Here is a 14,872-nt window from a genome sequence, read left to right on the forward strand (position 1 = left end):
TTGATTCTTTTGAGTTTCCTAGGATCATATCCTAGAAAATAATGAAAATGTAGTCTCTCGGCCCAGCGCGGTGGCTCACGTCTGTAATCCCAGCACTTTGGGAGGCCGAGGCGGGCGGATCATGAGGTCAGGAGATCGAGACCATCTTGGTTAACACAATGAAACCCCCGTCTCTACTAAAAATACAAAAAATTAGCTGGGCATGGTGGCACACGCCTGTAGTCCCAGCTACTCTGGAGGCTGAGGCAAGAGAATCGCTTGAACCCGGGAGGCGGAGGTTGCAGTGAGCCGAGATCGCACCACTACACTCCAGCCTGGGCGACAGAGTGAGACCTCATCTCAAAACAACAACAACAACAAAACAAAACAAAACAAACAGAAAAAAAGTGTGGTCACTCTTTCTTTCTTCTCTCTTTCTTTCTCTCTTTCTCTCTTTTCTTTCTCTCTCTTTCTTTCCTCCTTTCTTTCTTTCTTTCTTTCTTTCTTTCTTTCTTTCTTCGTATTTTTCGTTCCAGATTTGCTCGACAAATACGTTCTTTCCCTTCCTTCCTTCCTTCCTTCCTTCTTTCCTTCCTCCCTAACAACACACATCAAAACCAACATCCATAAAGTGTGGTCACCCTTATTTTGAAGTAGTCTCTTTCTTTCTAATCTGGATGTTGCAGTGGTCTCTTTCTTTCTAATAGCTCCACTCTGTTTTCTGCTTTGGGTTTTATTGCATTGACGGGAAATTTCAGAGCTGAGTTTAATAGCGGTGATACTGGCAGCAGCCTTGTTTTGTTCTTCTTTTGCCATATCCCCATTTTCTGAGGGGGCTGGTGAGACCATTATCCCGGTAGCAGTGTAAAGGGGCCTCAGAAGCCGCGCCGTGCCTGAGATCCTCCTCTTCCTCCCATCCGGGAAACCATCTCTGCTGCTCTGACTGTCTGAAGCTAACCTCCTGGGCTTCCTGCTTCAGGCAGACCTTCATGAACAGGGTTAAGCCATCCATCCTGCCTTGGGACACACATGCCGCCCTCTCAGGGACCTTGGACTGGGACCTTGCCATTCTGCTCCTGCTGGGAGGTCGTGCCGCCTGTTTCTCTCTGTGTGTGAGTTTACAGGTTCCCAGAGGCAGAGACTGGGCTTTGCGACAGCTCCCCGCCCCCAACCCTCGATGGACAAGGAGGGCCCTTGTCATTCCTCAGACATTTTGTTCCAAAGCTGAAAGATCCCCTCCACATGGCCTGGCATCCCCCAGGCCCTCATCCAAGCCTGGCCTTGAGGTGCGTGGAGAGGCCGAGGACAGGAGAGTCCGCCCCACCGCCAGGGCTGGCTGCACTCCCTCCCTTGCCCCTGGCATGCGTCCCTGCCTGTCAACCGCAGCCTGGGAAGGCGCCGTTCCTGATCGGGGGAGGTCCGTGTGTGCCACCCACACCCTTGGCCGCAGCCCAGCCGGGTGAAAGTCATGTGTCTTCCTTGCCACTTGGGCTTTCTGTGTGTGTGTGACGGGGACTCCTCAGGAGGAGGAGATGCGTGGGGTCCTCCACTCCCCACACTTGGGGATCTGAGCCCCCAGTTGGGAAGAAGCCTGACTCTTGTTGAGTGAGTCTGTGGGCCGGCACCGCGATGGGCAGTGTGCGTGCACAACGTCACTTAGTCCCTGCTTAACCCGTGAGGCAGGAGCTGTCATTGACCCCTTTCATGGATGGAACAGCTAAGGTCAAGAGACATGAAGTGACTTGTTCAAGGTAACAGCAAGGAAAAGGCAACACCACTGTCCAAACCCAAACTGTCTGGCTGCAAACCACAGCTTCCGAGTCCTGGGGGCCCTTGCGAAATACGTTTGCTGGGTAGCGCCACCTTTCTGATCAATTAAACAGCCAGGCACTCACCCCCCTAGCTTGGTACATTCTAGAATACCTCTCCCTCCCTTCCCTTCTCCCATGACTTAAACGGCAAAGCTCTGGCAAAGAACTGAGCGTGGGAAAGATGAGAGCAGAGAGTTAGCCACAGGGCAGGGCTTCGTATCCCAAGCCCACAGTTGTACTTTCTGGTTTGAGAGGGGAGTACTGGCCATCCCCCAGCAGACCCGCTGCAGCTGAGGCCATCGAGATGGGTACGGATGTGTAGTGGTATGTCACCATACGCATGTACATACACGCGCGTGACTGTGATGAGCATTTTGCTCACCGTCCCACAGAGGCCCACTCTGAGGCCTGCTGCTGCCTGGCAAGCAGGGCCCCCTGGCTCCCGAGGGTCATTCTGGGGCATTGAAGGGACGCACACTAGAGCCAGCAGTGCTTACCAGCAGAGGCAGCCCCTGTAACCTGTGTTGTCCACCCAAAGGCCACCATCACCCATGAGAACAGGCTGCCTACTGTGCACATGCAGCTCCAAACAGACTCCCCAGGTGCCTCCCAGGCCCCCACAACAGTGTGGCCAGCCCTCAGTCCCTCCATAGGATGCCCTGGCCCCTGCTGACCTGCCTGGGTTGCCCTCTGTGCTCACTTCCGAGTACAGCCGGCCCAGCCCAAGAGGGACGGGATGCTCTGTGGGACAGAGATGCAGTGGGGAGGAGCTCTTGAGCAGAGCTGGAGACACTGCACGCCAAGGCTGGGGCTGTGAGCCTGCTCCCTGTCCTCTGGGAGAAGCTTAGAGCAGGACTCAGGGGCCTGTTCTGTTGAGACTGGCCACCTCAAGGGCAACGTGTGCAGTGCTGGCTCCTCCAGCACCTCCGTCCGCTGGAGACTCATGAAAGGCTCCTGTGAGGCCTCCCTGGCTCGGACCTCTCCATGGCCGGCCTCAGCCCTGGTCTTAATGATGGTCTTCCTGCAAGTGGCCGTCCTTTCTGGGAATGAGCGAGATCCTTGCCAAGGCTCAGGGGGCCACACAGAACAAAGGGACTGTTTCTGGGGGTTCTTCAGCTGGGTGTGCCGTGACCATGGCCATTGGCACCAAGATGCAAGTCTAGGGGACAGGGTGGACCTTGTTCCCACCCACGGCCTCTTCCCTCAGGAATCCGTGCTCTCCCTGTGATTTGGACAATCACTTCGCTCACCTGGATGACAGAGGCGCTGGCCTAGGCATCATCCAAGGTTCCTTCCCTCTGTAACTCACTTTGACCTCCTGACTGCAATAAGTATGACTGGACACTACTGGAGGAGGCATCTCTGGCCTTTGGATCCAGGAGTATAGGGAGGGTGATGGGCAGTGTCCTGGGGTCAGCACTTGGCGTTATGCCCATGTTCTCATTGGCTCCTCTTACCAACCACTGATTCGAATACCAGACAAGGCTCAGCAAGGCTAAGCGACTCACACAGTCTCAGCACTGGCGAGAGGTAGAGTCGGCTCAAGCACATCTGCTGGCTGCAAGCCCAGCCTCCCCACACTGCAAGCAAGAGGAGCAGGTGCCACTCAGTGAGCGGCATCTTTTGGTCTCAGTCCCAAACAGCAGGGTGGGCTGGTCCCTAGGGGCTGGACCATGGAATTAAGGGCTCCAGGGATCCCCTGGGGCCGTGGTTCCTATGCCTGGCTCACACTGAGTGGCCTGAGCAGCTTTGGACAATGACGATGCCCAGGACCCAGCCCAGCCCTCCTTCAGAGCCTCTGGGCATCAGTTTGCCCAAGGTGCAGGCTCTGATGGAGAAGAAACCGGTGCCCTCATGGGGACCTCAGGTAGCCAGATGTGGCTTGAGGAGTCTGTCCTGTGGCCTCCTCTGTCCTCAAGGTTAGGCTCCAGCTGGGGAGGAGTGATTCACTCTTGTAAATTACAGGGAGGCTCCAGGGAGGTAAATGCTCCGAGCCTGATGACTGGCAGCAATTCTGGGGCCCTTACCTAGGTTCTCCCTGCCACTGTGGGCTCCGGGAGCTCTCCATGGTGACCTAGGAACTCCTCTGGGTGCTTATGCTCCGCCGAGAGTTGCTCTGTTGCACATTCATTCAACAAATATTTATTTAGTGCCTGCCACATGGGCTCAAAGTCAGCTTTTTGGGTTCTGAGCCCAGCCAGGGCTATTTCCCGTGGCCTTGGGCCATGGCTTAACGCTGAGCCTCAGCCTCAGAAGTGCCGGCCTTGTGGAGGATCGATGCTATTGGGCCAGTGCTCAGCTAGGGCTGAGGAAGTGTTGGCCGCTGCTGGCTATAGCATGGGGAGCCCAGAGGGCTGGAGGGGCCCCAGGCTTGGTGGGCCCAGGGTGCAGATTGACAGGAAAGGGACAGTGGTGTGCCCTGAGCAGATAGAAGGGATGGTGGCTGCAGGGGGGTTGGGGAACATGGGAGGCTGGGAGCTGAGGCTGCTGGGTGCTCATGACCTCTCCTCTCTCCTCAGTACGGCAAGAAGAAGCTGAAATATCTGCCCTACAATCACCAGCACGAATACTTCTTCCTGAGTGAGTGCTCGGCGCCCCGAAACCGCTCTGGGACCCTCCCCTCCCCACAGAGTGGCATCTCTCTCCCTCATACCTGACATCTTTTTCAGACCCAGAAAGTGACACTTAACTTGTTAGAAGTGGGGGCCACAGCAGCCTTCCCCTGCAGACCCCCTCAGCCCATGTTACAGACCAGATGGGGACACAGAGGCTCAGAGAGTCCCGGGGTGACACACGTCCTCAAGGACTCCCAGCCTTCTCTGCAGGCCCTGGGGTCCCTGGCTGCTTCTGCCCACATCTGCAGGGCTGGCCTCTGCGCTCAGTGCTGGGCCTGGGTTTCCCTGACCTTTCAGCACAGGCAGGGTGGAATGGATGCCTCTAAGTGCCTGTCTCTCTCCTGCAGTTGGGCCGCCACTGCTCATCCCCATGTATTTCCAGTACCAGATCATCATGACCATGATCGTCCATAAGAACTGGGTGGTGAGTTGGGGACACAGCTGGCTTGGCATGGGGAGGAGGGTGACTGGGACAGGTGGACCCGGCTATCCTACGCTGCCTCCTCGTGTGCCTCAGTGGACCTTTCGGGGCCCCATGCATCTCCTCCCTGGGGTAGCCGCCTCTCAAGAAAGGACTCCCTCTGGGGCCACCAGGACCCATTCCTAAAGATCTCGACTCTCCCTCAGACACAGGGACTCTCCACTGGGGCAGCCCTTGCTTTTGCAGAGGCCCCTGAGAAAGTTCTCAAAGGCAAGTGTAGCCGTCTCCCTTCCCCACTCCCTGTGGGCCGAGTCCCATGAACTGGGTTGCCCCACACCCTGGTTTGAAGTTGGAGCAGCTGGGCGTTGGCTGAGAGGACAGGTGTGTTCATTTGCGAAGACCGTATGACAGAGCACCACGAACTGAATGGCATAAGCAGCAGCAATGTGTTTTCTCCCAGTTCTGGAGACGGGAAGTCCAAAATTGAGGTGTTAGCAGGGTGGATTCCTTAGGGCTCTGGAAGGCTGTGTTCTGGGCCTCTCATCGGATGGTTGATGGCTTTTGCCCTCCCTCTCGGTACATCGTCTCTCTGCATATTTGTATCTGTATCTGTGTCCAAATTTCCCTCTTTAAAAAAATTATTTGGTTTATTTATTTATTTATTGAGACAGAGTCACACAGGCTGGAGTGCAGTGGTGTGATCCCGGCTCACTGCAACCTCCACCTCCTGGGTTCAAACGATTCTTGTGACTCAGCCTCCCAGGTACCTGGGATTACAGGCACCAGCCACCATGCCCAGCTAATTTTTGTATTTTTAGTAGAGATGTGGTTTTTCCATGTTGGCCAGGCTGGTCTCAAACTCCTGGCCTCAAGTGATCCGCCCACCTCAGCCTCACAAAGTGCTGGGATTATAGGCATGAGCCACCACGCCTGGCCTATTTTTTAATTTTCTTTTTTTCTTCACCAAAAGTGGATACTTGAAAATTTTTCCTTTTTTTAAAATAGGGACATCGGTCATATTGCATTAGGGCCCATTGTAATTATGTCATCTTTTTTTTTTTTTTTTTGAGACGGTGTTTCGCTCTGTCGCCCAGGCTGGAGTGCAGTGGTGCAATCTCAGCTCACTCCAAAGTCCACCTCCTGGGGTCAAGCGATTCTCCTGCCTCAACCTCCAGAGTAGCTGGGAGTACAGGCGCCTGCCACCATGCCTGAATAATTTTTGTATTTTTAGTGGCAATGGGGTTTCACCATGTTGGCCAGGCTGGTCTCGAACTCTTGACTCGTGATCCACCCACCTCGGCCTCCCAAAGTACTGGGATTACAGGCGTGAGCCACCGCGCCCGGCAGATAAATTGTTTATCTGACAATTATCAAAGACTAAATTGTCACTTTCCGAAATGCTTGCTTAAAATCCAGTCTTTCTCAACAGTCTATTTGTCCCTCATGCTCCAACCAATAGCCATGGGAAAGTTTTTCCTCTCTTAACCAAATGTGGACTTGTTTAACTGTTTTTTGTTTGTTTGTTTGTTTTTGAGATGGAGTTTCGCTCTTGTGGCCCAGGCTGGAGTATAATGGCGCGATCTCGGCTCACCAAAACCTCTGCCTCCTGGGTTCAAGCAATTCTCCTGCCTCAGCCTCCAAAGTAGCTGGGATTACAGGCATGCGCCACCACACCCGGCTAATTTTGTATTTTTAGTAGAGACAGGGTTTCACCGTGTTGGTCAGGCTGGTCTCAAACTCCCAACCTGAGGTGATCTGCCCACCTCAGCCTCTCAAAGTGCTGAGATTACAGGTGTGAGCCACTGCGTTTGGCCTATTGATTACTCTATCGATTACTGCTTTATCGCTCGCTAACAGAAGTTGTCCTTTCCACCTTGACTGTGAATTTAAGAGCAGCCAAGTCAAATTTTATCTCCAAGGCTTGGACCCATATATCCAGTCTAACTCCATTTGGAGGTGTCCCAGCCATTTCAAATCCAACATATTCAATATAAGTCCTCTCCTCTTCTCCCACAACCTAATCCTTTTCCGATGGTCTCCATGTTAATGAATGGCTCCATCATCCACCCAGTGGCTCAAGTTAGAGACTAGCATCATTATGTCTTTTCCCTCCTCATACATGTTATACCCTCTCCTTGCCTCTAGCATCCAATCCTGTTCTAACTCATAAATGGCCCATTGCCAGGCGCAGTCGCTCATGCTTGTAATCCCAGCACTTTGAGAGACCGAGGTGGGCAGATCATGAGGTCAGGAGTTCGAGACCAGCCTGGCCAGCATGGTGAAACCCCGTCTCTACTAAAAATACAAAAAATTAGCCGGGCGTGGTGGCATGCACCTGTGGTCCCAGCTACTCAGGAGGCTGAGGCAGGAGAATCACTTGAAACTGGGAGGCGGAGCTTGCAGTGAGCAACCTCTTTTTTTCTGTTTGTTTTTGACTGTGCTTGTGCCCTAAGGAACAAAGCATTCAACATGAAAAGAAATCACCCTACGTTCCTAAAAGGGGATGGCAGAGTGGGGACAATGTGATGAGCCTGCGGGGCTTTCAGAGCCAGGATTGCACCTATGACCTGGGGCACTGGTTCTCAGGGGAGCTGTTCTGCCCTTTGGCAGTATCTGGAGACACTTTTAATTGTCACAACTTCAGGAGAGGAGGGTGCTACTGGCATCTGGTGGGCATCTAGCCAGGATGGTGCTAAGCACCCTGTCATGCCCTGGAGAACTGCCCACGACAACAAGCAGCCTGTCCCAGGTGCCAATAGTGTGGAGGTTGGGGGACCTTGGCTTAGAGGAAAGAGGTGATAAACCCTAAGATCTTTGAAGGAGGCTTCCCGGGGAGGTTTACACGCTCTGGCTAGGTTCCCCGTTCCCGGGGCCATGTCCTGGATCCTGAGATGCTCCCAGGCTTCACCCTCCTGCAATTTTGCTGTATCTGACACCACTGGCCACTCCCTCCTGCAGTTCTTCTTCCTGTTGGCCTCCAGGTCCCCACCTCTGCTGGCTTCTTCCCAACCCCCTCGCTCCGCCTCTCTGGCTGCTTCTGATCTCTTGGGCTCTCTGCCCCTGAAACCAGCAGTCTCTGAGTATGTGTTGCTCTCTACACTCAAAAAAAGTCCAGGCCAGGCATGGTGGCTCACATCTGTGATCTCAGCACTTTGGGAGGCTGAGATGGGAGGGATCACCTGAAGCCAGGAGTTTAAGACCAGCCTGAGCAACATGACGAAACCCTGTCTCTACAAAAAGCTGGGCGTGGTGATGCACGCCTGTAATCTAGCTACTTTGGAGGCTGAGGTAGGAGGATGGCTTGAGCCCAGGAGTTTGAGGCTGCAGTGAGCTGTGATCACACCACTGCACTCAAGCCTGGGCAACAGAGTGAGACCCTGTCTCTTAAAAATAAAAATTGGGCCGGGGCAATGGTTCACACCTGTAATCCTAGCACTTTGGGAGGCCAAGGCTGGAGGATCACTTGAGCACAGGCATTTGAGACCAGCCTGGGCAAATAAGTGAGACCCTCCATCTCTATAAAAACTTTAAAAAAATTACCCAGGTAAGGCCGGACACAGTGGCTCATGCCTGTAATCCCAGCACTTTAGGAGCCCGAGGCGGGTGGATTACAAGGTCAGGAGATCGAGATCATCCTAGCTAACATGGTGAAACCCCATCTCCACTAAAAATACAAAAAATTATCTGGGCATGGTGGTGGGCACCTGTAGTCCCAGCTACTAGGGAGGCTGAGGCAGGAGAATGGCATGAACCCAGGAGAAGGAGCTTGCAGTGAGCCGAAATCGCACCACTGCACTCTAGCCTGGGCGACAGAGCGAGACTCCCTCTCAAAAAAAAAAAAAAAAAAAAAAAAAATTAGCTACTCGGGAGGCTGAGGTAGAAGTATGGCTTGAGCCTGGGACAAGTCATGATCACACCACTGCACTCCAGCTTGGGCAATAAAGCAAGATCCTGTCTCAAAAAAAAAAAAAATCCATAACCACATCCTCATTTTGTTTCCATACATGTGTAGATACACTGCACACTATTGCACCACACACACAAAATAGAAGGAGTATGATGGAAAGTGGGAGCAGAACTGGCTACGTCTTCCTCCCTCGTCCCCTTGAAGGCCACCTCATTGGAACGTGAGGTCCTGCTCTGAGGCCATCTCCGGCCCCTCCTGAGCGCTCCCCTCCTCCTTTCCTGTTCAGCTGCTGGCACCCGACCTTTGATCACCTAGGACCAGCCTAGATTCCCCACAGCCAAGCAGGCACAAATGCAGCCACCGTTGCCTCTGACAGTTCTGGAATCTGTCACCTCCTTGTCAGTGCCGTAGGTTCTGGTTTAGGCCTCTGTCATTTCGTGTCTGAGCCGCTGGAATAACTTCCTAGTCTCCCCCTCTCCAGTGGGTGGGGATCTATTTTAAGACACAAATGTGACCTTGTTCTTCAGTCATTTGAAGTGAGACAGGGCAGTCCCTTGGCCTCACCTTCCACCTCGGACACCTGTGCTGAGCCTGTGGCATATGTCACCATACCTAAACTCACGGCAGGATGAGCACCCTGGCAGAGGGAACAGGCTGTGCAGAGGCCCCGGGGAGGGAGTGAGCTGGGTCAGGGGGCTGAGTAAAGACAGGTTCTTAACCCCATGAGACTCTGTGGGTGACTCTGGGTGGGATGGGGGCTTTAGCAGGGGAGAGTTGGGACCTGCTTGGAGTGAAGGCCACTCTGGTTGCCATGGCCACGAGGACAAGCAGGGGACTGTGGGAGGCTGCTGCTGTGGTCCAGTTGAGACAAGACTTGGGTGGCAGAGAGGCAGTGGACAAGGTGGAGCCGTGAAGTCACCCTCCCAATACATGAGAGAAGACGTCCAAGCCTAATCCCTGACACCACTCCAGCCAGGGGCGGGGAGGAGAGGAGAGTGGAGGGGCACAGGATGACACTGGGGCATGGGGGGGGCCAGCCTCTGCTGCGAGAGCCCTGAGGTAGGGACGATGGTACCTCTGACCTTCCCTACCCCTCCAAGCCCTCTGTCCTGCTGGAAGGAGAGGCCAGGAGGAGACCCAGGTGCTGAGGAGCAGGGACAGGACTGGGGGACGGTTGGGGAGCTGGCCCAGGGTTGGGGGCGCACCTTCAGAATCGCCCTTGACCCACGAGAGGGCTGCTGACCCCCACCCCTACCCCATGGCTGCCCCTCAGCAGGAGGGTCCGTTTCTCTCGGACAGGGCACAGTCACTTCCTGATGCTAGAACTCTCAGCATTTCCCGAGAAACAAAGGCAGCCCTGCAAACCCCGAGCAAACAGGTGGCGTGTAGTTGCCCATCGCGTTTCGGTGGGCTGTGGTCCAGCTTCTAGAGGCCTGAGCATGAGGTGCGTGCACATCTGGGGCAGGCACTTGGTGCCAGGGCAGAGGAGAGGGCAGGTTGCACCTAACTTCATCTTTCCCCGCAGGACCTGGCCTGGGCCATCAGCTACTACATCCGGTTCTTCGTCACCTACATCCCTTTCTACGGCATCCTGGGAGCCCTCCTTTTCCTCAACTTCATCAGGTGCCTGGGCTTTGCTGATTCATCCCTGGGCCCTCCACTGGTGCTGATGATGGCTTTGGCATGAGAAGAGGCTCAGACGGCTCCACTTTGCCCGGGGACCTCCCATCCTGGCTCTTTGGCAGGGGCTGTCCTGGGCTGGTTGGGAGAGTGGATCTGTTCCCACCGTAGCCGGGCCCCCGGAGGCCCCTGCGCTGAGCTGCGTTCTCTTGCAGGTTCCTGGAGAGCCACTGGTTTGTGTGGGTCACACAGATGAATCACATTGTCATGGAGATTGACCAGGAGGCCTACCGCGACTGGTTCAGTAGCCAGGTAGGGAAGTCAGGGCTGCTCACCAGAGCCTGGTCCCGATGTCCATGTCCTGGCCCCAGATGCTCTGCACCTGCTAACGCAGGGCTGTGCTGGGCCTCCCGGGGCTGCCTGTGTCCTTCTGTTGGGAGCTTCAGGGCTAAGCAAGAAAGGGCAGCAGGAGTCCACCAGAGGGACAGGTGGGGCATCTGGGTGGGCTGAGGCCATCAGGCAGGATGGTATGACGTGGACGGGTGGCCTGGAGACCCTGGGTAAGGCTGGGCCCCCGGGAATGAGGCCGGGCCGTTGGGCCTTCCTTTGTTCCCTGACACTCATCCCCTCCACTGACAGCTGACAGCCACCTGCAACGTGGAGCAGTCCTTCTTCAACGACTGGTTCAGTGGACACCTTAACTTCCAGATTGAGCACCAGTGAGCGTGGGGCTGCGGGGAGGTGGGGAGACCCACAGCGGGAGGGAAGTGGCCACTACCCCATCTGGGCAGAGTGCAGAATGTGGGGGCCACTTCTTTGTCTCTCTGACAAGGTCTCTGCCCAATATAGAGCAAGGCTCCCAGCCAGCCCCGCTGAGGTCAGGAGAGGGGGTCCCCTGTTCCATCTCCCCGAGGGGCATCCTGTGCCCCTCGTCCTATGCCACTTGGTCATAGTGGTAACCACCTCCCTCCACGTGGGCCTGGGACTTTGTAGTTATGGAGCCTGCACATGCACCTCACGACCCTGTGAGGCTAGCAGGGCAGGGCTACATAGCTTGCCTGGAACACTGGCCGAGGGACTGCCCTGCTGCCCCTTGTCCTTGCCTCACCTCTTGTCACTGTTTTTCTTTTTATTAAAAAATAAAAAATGTAGAGACAGAGTCTTACCCTGTTCCCTGGGCTGGAGTGCAGTGGTGCTTTCTTGGCTCACTGCAGCCTCGAATGCCTGAGCTAAAGCCATCCTCCCACCTCAGCCTCCTGAGTAGCTGGGACTGCAGGTGCATGCCACCATGCCCAGCTAATTTTTTATCTTTTTTACTTTTATTTATTTATTTATTTTGAGACAAAATCTCACTCTGTTGCCCAGACTGGAGTGCAGCAGCACAATCTCGGCTCACTGCATCCTCTACTTACCAGGTTCAAGCAATTCTCAGGCCTCAGCCTCCCACGTAGCTGGGATTACAGGCATGTGCCACCACGCCCAGTTAATTTTTGTATTTTTAGTGGAGATGGGGTTTCGCCATGTTGGCCAGGCTGGTCTGAAACTCCTAGCCTCAAGTGATCCACCTGCCTCGGCCTCCCAAAGTGCTGGGATTACAGGTGTGAGCCACTGCGCCCGGCCTAATTTTTTATTTTTATTTTTTGTAGAGAAGAGGTCTTGCCATGTTGCCCAGGCTGATCTCAAACTTCTGGCCTCAAGTGATCTGCCCGCCTCGGCCTCCCAAAATGCTGGGATTACAGGTGTGAGCCACCGTGCCCCACCTCACTGCCTCTTTTCCTAGCATTCCCCAGCTATTTCATTTCTTTTTTGAAAAACATGACACTTTGTCTCTGGCCACCCAATATCTTCCCAGTTCCATGGAGCACAAACGCCCTCCTGCTCACGGAGGGCTGCATCCTCCCCTCCACACACGTGGCCCCCCACTGGGCACACACGAGGAGCCACACTTTGAGCCTGGTCCTGGCTGTGGACAGGGTCTCTGAGGGCCCCAGCCAGCCTCTGCCCGGGTGGTGGGAGGAAGCGGGAGCGGCACGGCCCTCTGGAGTCCTCACGCTCTGCCCACCCCATACGCTCCTCAGCCTCTTCCCCACCATGCCCCGGCACAACTTACACAAGATCGCCCCGCTGGTGAAGTCTCTATGTGCCAAGCATGGCATTGAATACCAGGAGAAGCCGCTACTGAGGGCCCTGCTGGACATCATCAGGTGAGGGGTGGAGGTCCACAGGCGCTGGGCCCTGGGATCACCCGTGGTGCAGACAGTGGGATCACAAGAGGGGCTGGGCCCTCCTGGCACAGTCACCTACCAGGGCACCTGCCTTACTCCTGAGCCTGCGTTAGGAGCTGTTGGGCTTTTCTCCCTGGGCTGCAAGAAGACCGTCCCTTTCTGCGTGGGGTTCCTGGTGGGCTCTGAGCTGACAGCCCCGCAGGCCCAGTGGCAGTGGTAAGCCCTGGTTAGGGCCAAGGGGACGTACCTGCCGCCTTAATGATGGCCTCCTCAGCCTTCGCACTCCCTGGGGCCAGACCCATCCTGGTCCCTGACCCTGGTCCATCCCCAACTTTGCAGGTCCCTGAAGAAGTCTGGGAAGCTGTGGCTGGACGCGTACCTTCACAAATGAAGTCACAGCCCCTGGGACACCGTGGGGAAGGGGCGCAGGTGGGGTGATGGCCGGAGGAATGATGGGCTTTTGTTCTGAGGGGTGTCCGAGTGGCTGGTGTATGCACCGCTCACGGACTCCATGTTGGATCTTTCTCCCTTTCTCCTCTCCTTTTTCCCTCCCATCTCCCCCATAGCACTCTGCCATCATGGGGCCTGCCCTTCCTCACTCGTCAGCCGTCAGCCATGGCCCTCCCAGTGCCTCCCAGCCCCTTCTTCCAAGGAGCAGAGAGGTGGCCATGGGGGGTGGCTCTGTCCTACCTCCACTCTCTGCCCCTAAAGGTGGGAGGAGACCAGAGATCCATGGGTCTGGCCTGTGAGTCTCCCCTTGCAGCCTGGTCACTAGGCCTCACCCCCGCTTTGGTTCTTCAGATGCTCTTGGGGTTCGTAGGGGCAGGTCCTAGTCGGGCAGGGCCCCTGACCCTCCGGGCCTGGCTTCGCTCTCCCTGACGGCCGCCATTGCTCTGCGCTTTCGTAGAGAGAGGCCTGCTTTGTTACAAAGCTCGGGTCTCCCTCCCGCAGCTGGGATCAATAGCCGAGGCCTCTCTTAAGATGTCCGGGGCCCCAGGCCTGCGGGCACAGCCAGCCCAAACCTTGGGCCCTGGAAGAGTCCTCCACCCCATCGCTAGAGTGCTCTGACCCTGGGCTTTCACGGGCCCCATTCCCCCGCCTCCCCAACTTGAGCCTGTGACCTTGGGACCAAAGCGGGAGTTCCTCGTCTCTTGTGGCTCAGCAGAGGCAGTGGCCATGTTCAGGGAGGGGCCGGCTGGCCTGGAGGCTCAGCCCACCCCCAGCTTTTCCTCAGGGTGTCCTGAGGTCCAAGATTCTGGAGCAATCCGACCCTTCTCCAATTGCTCCGTTATCAGCTGTGCAGTGCCAGCCAATCCCTGGCCATTTGGCCCCAGGAGACGTGGGCCCTGCAGGCTGCAGGAGGGCACTGGAGCTGGGAGGTCTCATCCCAGCCCTCCCCATCTTGGGGCTGCTGTGTGGATGGCACTGCCTCAGGCACTCTCCTGTCTGTACCTGCCCTTGCTGTGTTTAACCTGTTGCTCCAGGATGCATTCTGATAGGAGTGGGCGGCGGGGCTGGGCCTTGTGACAATCTGCCTTTCACCACATGGCCTTGCCTCGGTGGCCCTGACTGTCAGGGAGGGCCAGGGAGGCAGAGCAGGAGGGAGTCTCAGGAGGAGGCTGCCCTGAGGGGCTGGGAGGGGGGTACCTCATGAGGACCAGGGTGGAGCTGAGAAGAGGAGGAGGTGAGGGCTGGAGGTGCTGGTAGCTGATGGGACAGGCAAGTGAGAGGGGAGGGAGGGAAGTCCTGGGGGCATCCTGAGCTGCTGTTGCAGTCTAACCCACTAATCAGTTCTTAGATTCAGGGGAGGGGCGGGCACCAACAACTCAGAATGGGGGCTTTTGGGGAGGGCACCTAGTCCCCCCAGCTCTAAGCAGCCAGGAGGGACCTGCAGCTAAGCGTCTGGGTTGCCATGGCAATGGCATGCCCCCTCAGCTACTGTATGCCCCGACTCCCGCAGAGGCAGAATGAACCCATAGGGAGCTGATCGTAATGTTTATCATGTTGCTTCCCCACCCCTACATTTTTTGAAATAAAATAAGGAATTTTATTCTCACTTCCTGTGTTTTCTGCACGCAAATGCCAGGCCATGGTATTGGGTGATAGATGAGGCCTCCTAGCTGGGCCTGGGCACCAGGAGGAGTCCCCATGCTTGCATCTTTCTGTATCCCCTCCCTCACCTGTGGCCATCCCACTCGCCTCTCCCTGCTGCCTCTGAAGTTCATTCTGGGGCCCGGAACTTGGTGGAAATGACCCAAAAACATTGGCCCATCTTCCTCCTCTCAGCAGCCGAC

General features: G+C 55.8%; 1 protein-coding gene across 1 annotated transcript in view; it reads left to right on the forward strand.

Annotated features, from left to right (window-relative positions):
* FADS2 (fatty acid desaturase 2) overlaps positions 1 to 14,634 on the forward strand; it is a 39,060-nt gene extending 24,426 nt beyond the window's left edge. Inside the window, exons 6-12 of the mRNA XM_032153058.2 lie at positions 4,310 to 4,370; positions 4,753 to 4,829; positions 10,259 to 10,356; positions 10,569 to 10,665; positions 10,993 to 11,072; positions 12,432 to 12,557; positions 12,918 to 14,634. Coding sequence (XP_032008949.1) covers positions 4,310 to 4,370; positions 4,753 to 4,829; positions 10,259 to 10,356; positions 10,569 to 10,665; positions 10,993 to 11,072; positions 12,432 to 12,557; positions 12,918 to 12,969 — 591 coding nt within the window. The 3' untranslated portion in view covers positions 12,970 to 14,634. The remainder of the gene's footprint in view (positions 1 to 4,309; positions 4,371 to 4,752; positions 4,830 to 10,258; positions 10,357 to 10,568; positions 10,666 to 10,992; positions 11,073 to 12,431; positions 12,558 to 12,917) is intronic.
* The last annotated feature ends 238 nt before the right edge of the window (positions 14,635 to 14,872 follow it).

Source organism: Hylobates moloch, unplaced genomic scaffold, assembly GCF_009828535.3.
Source record: "Hylobates moloch isolate HMO894 unplaced genomic scaffold, HMol_V3 SCAFFOLD_5, whole genome shotgun sequence".
In the NCBI taxonomy this organism is placed as follows: Eukaryota; Metazoa; Chordata; class Mammalia; order Primates; family Hylobatidae; genus Hylobates; species Hylobates moloch.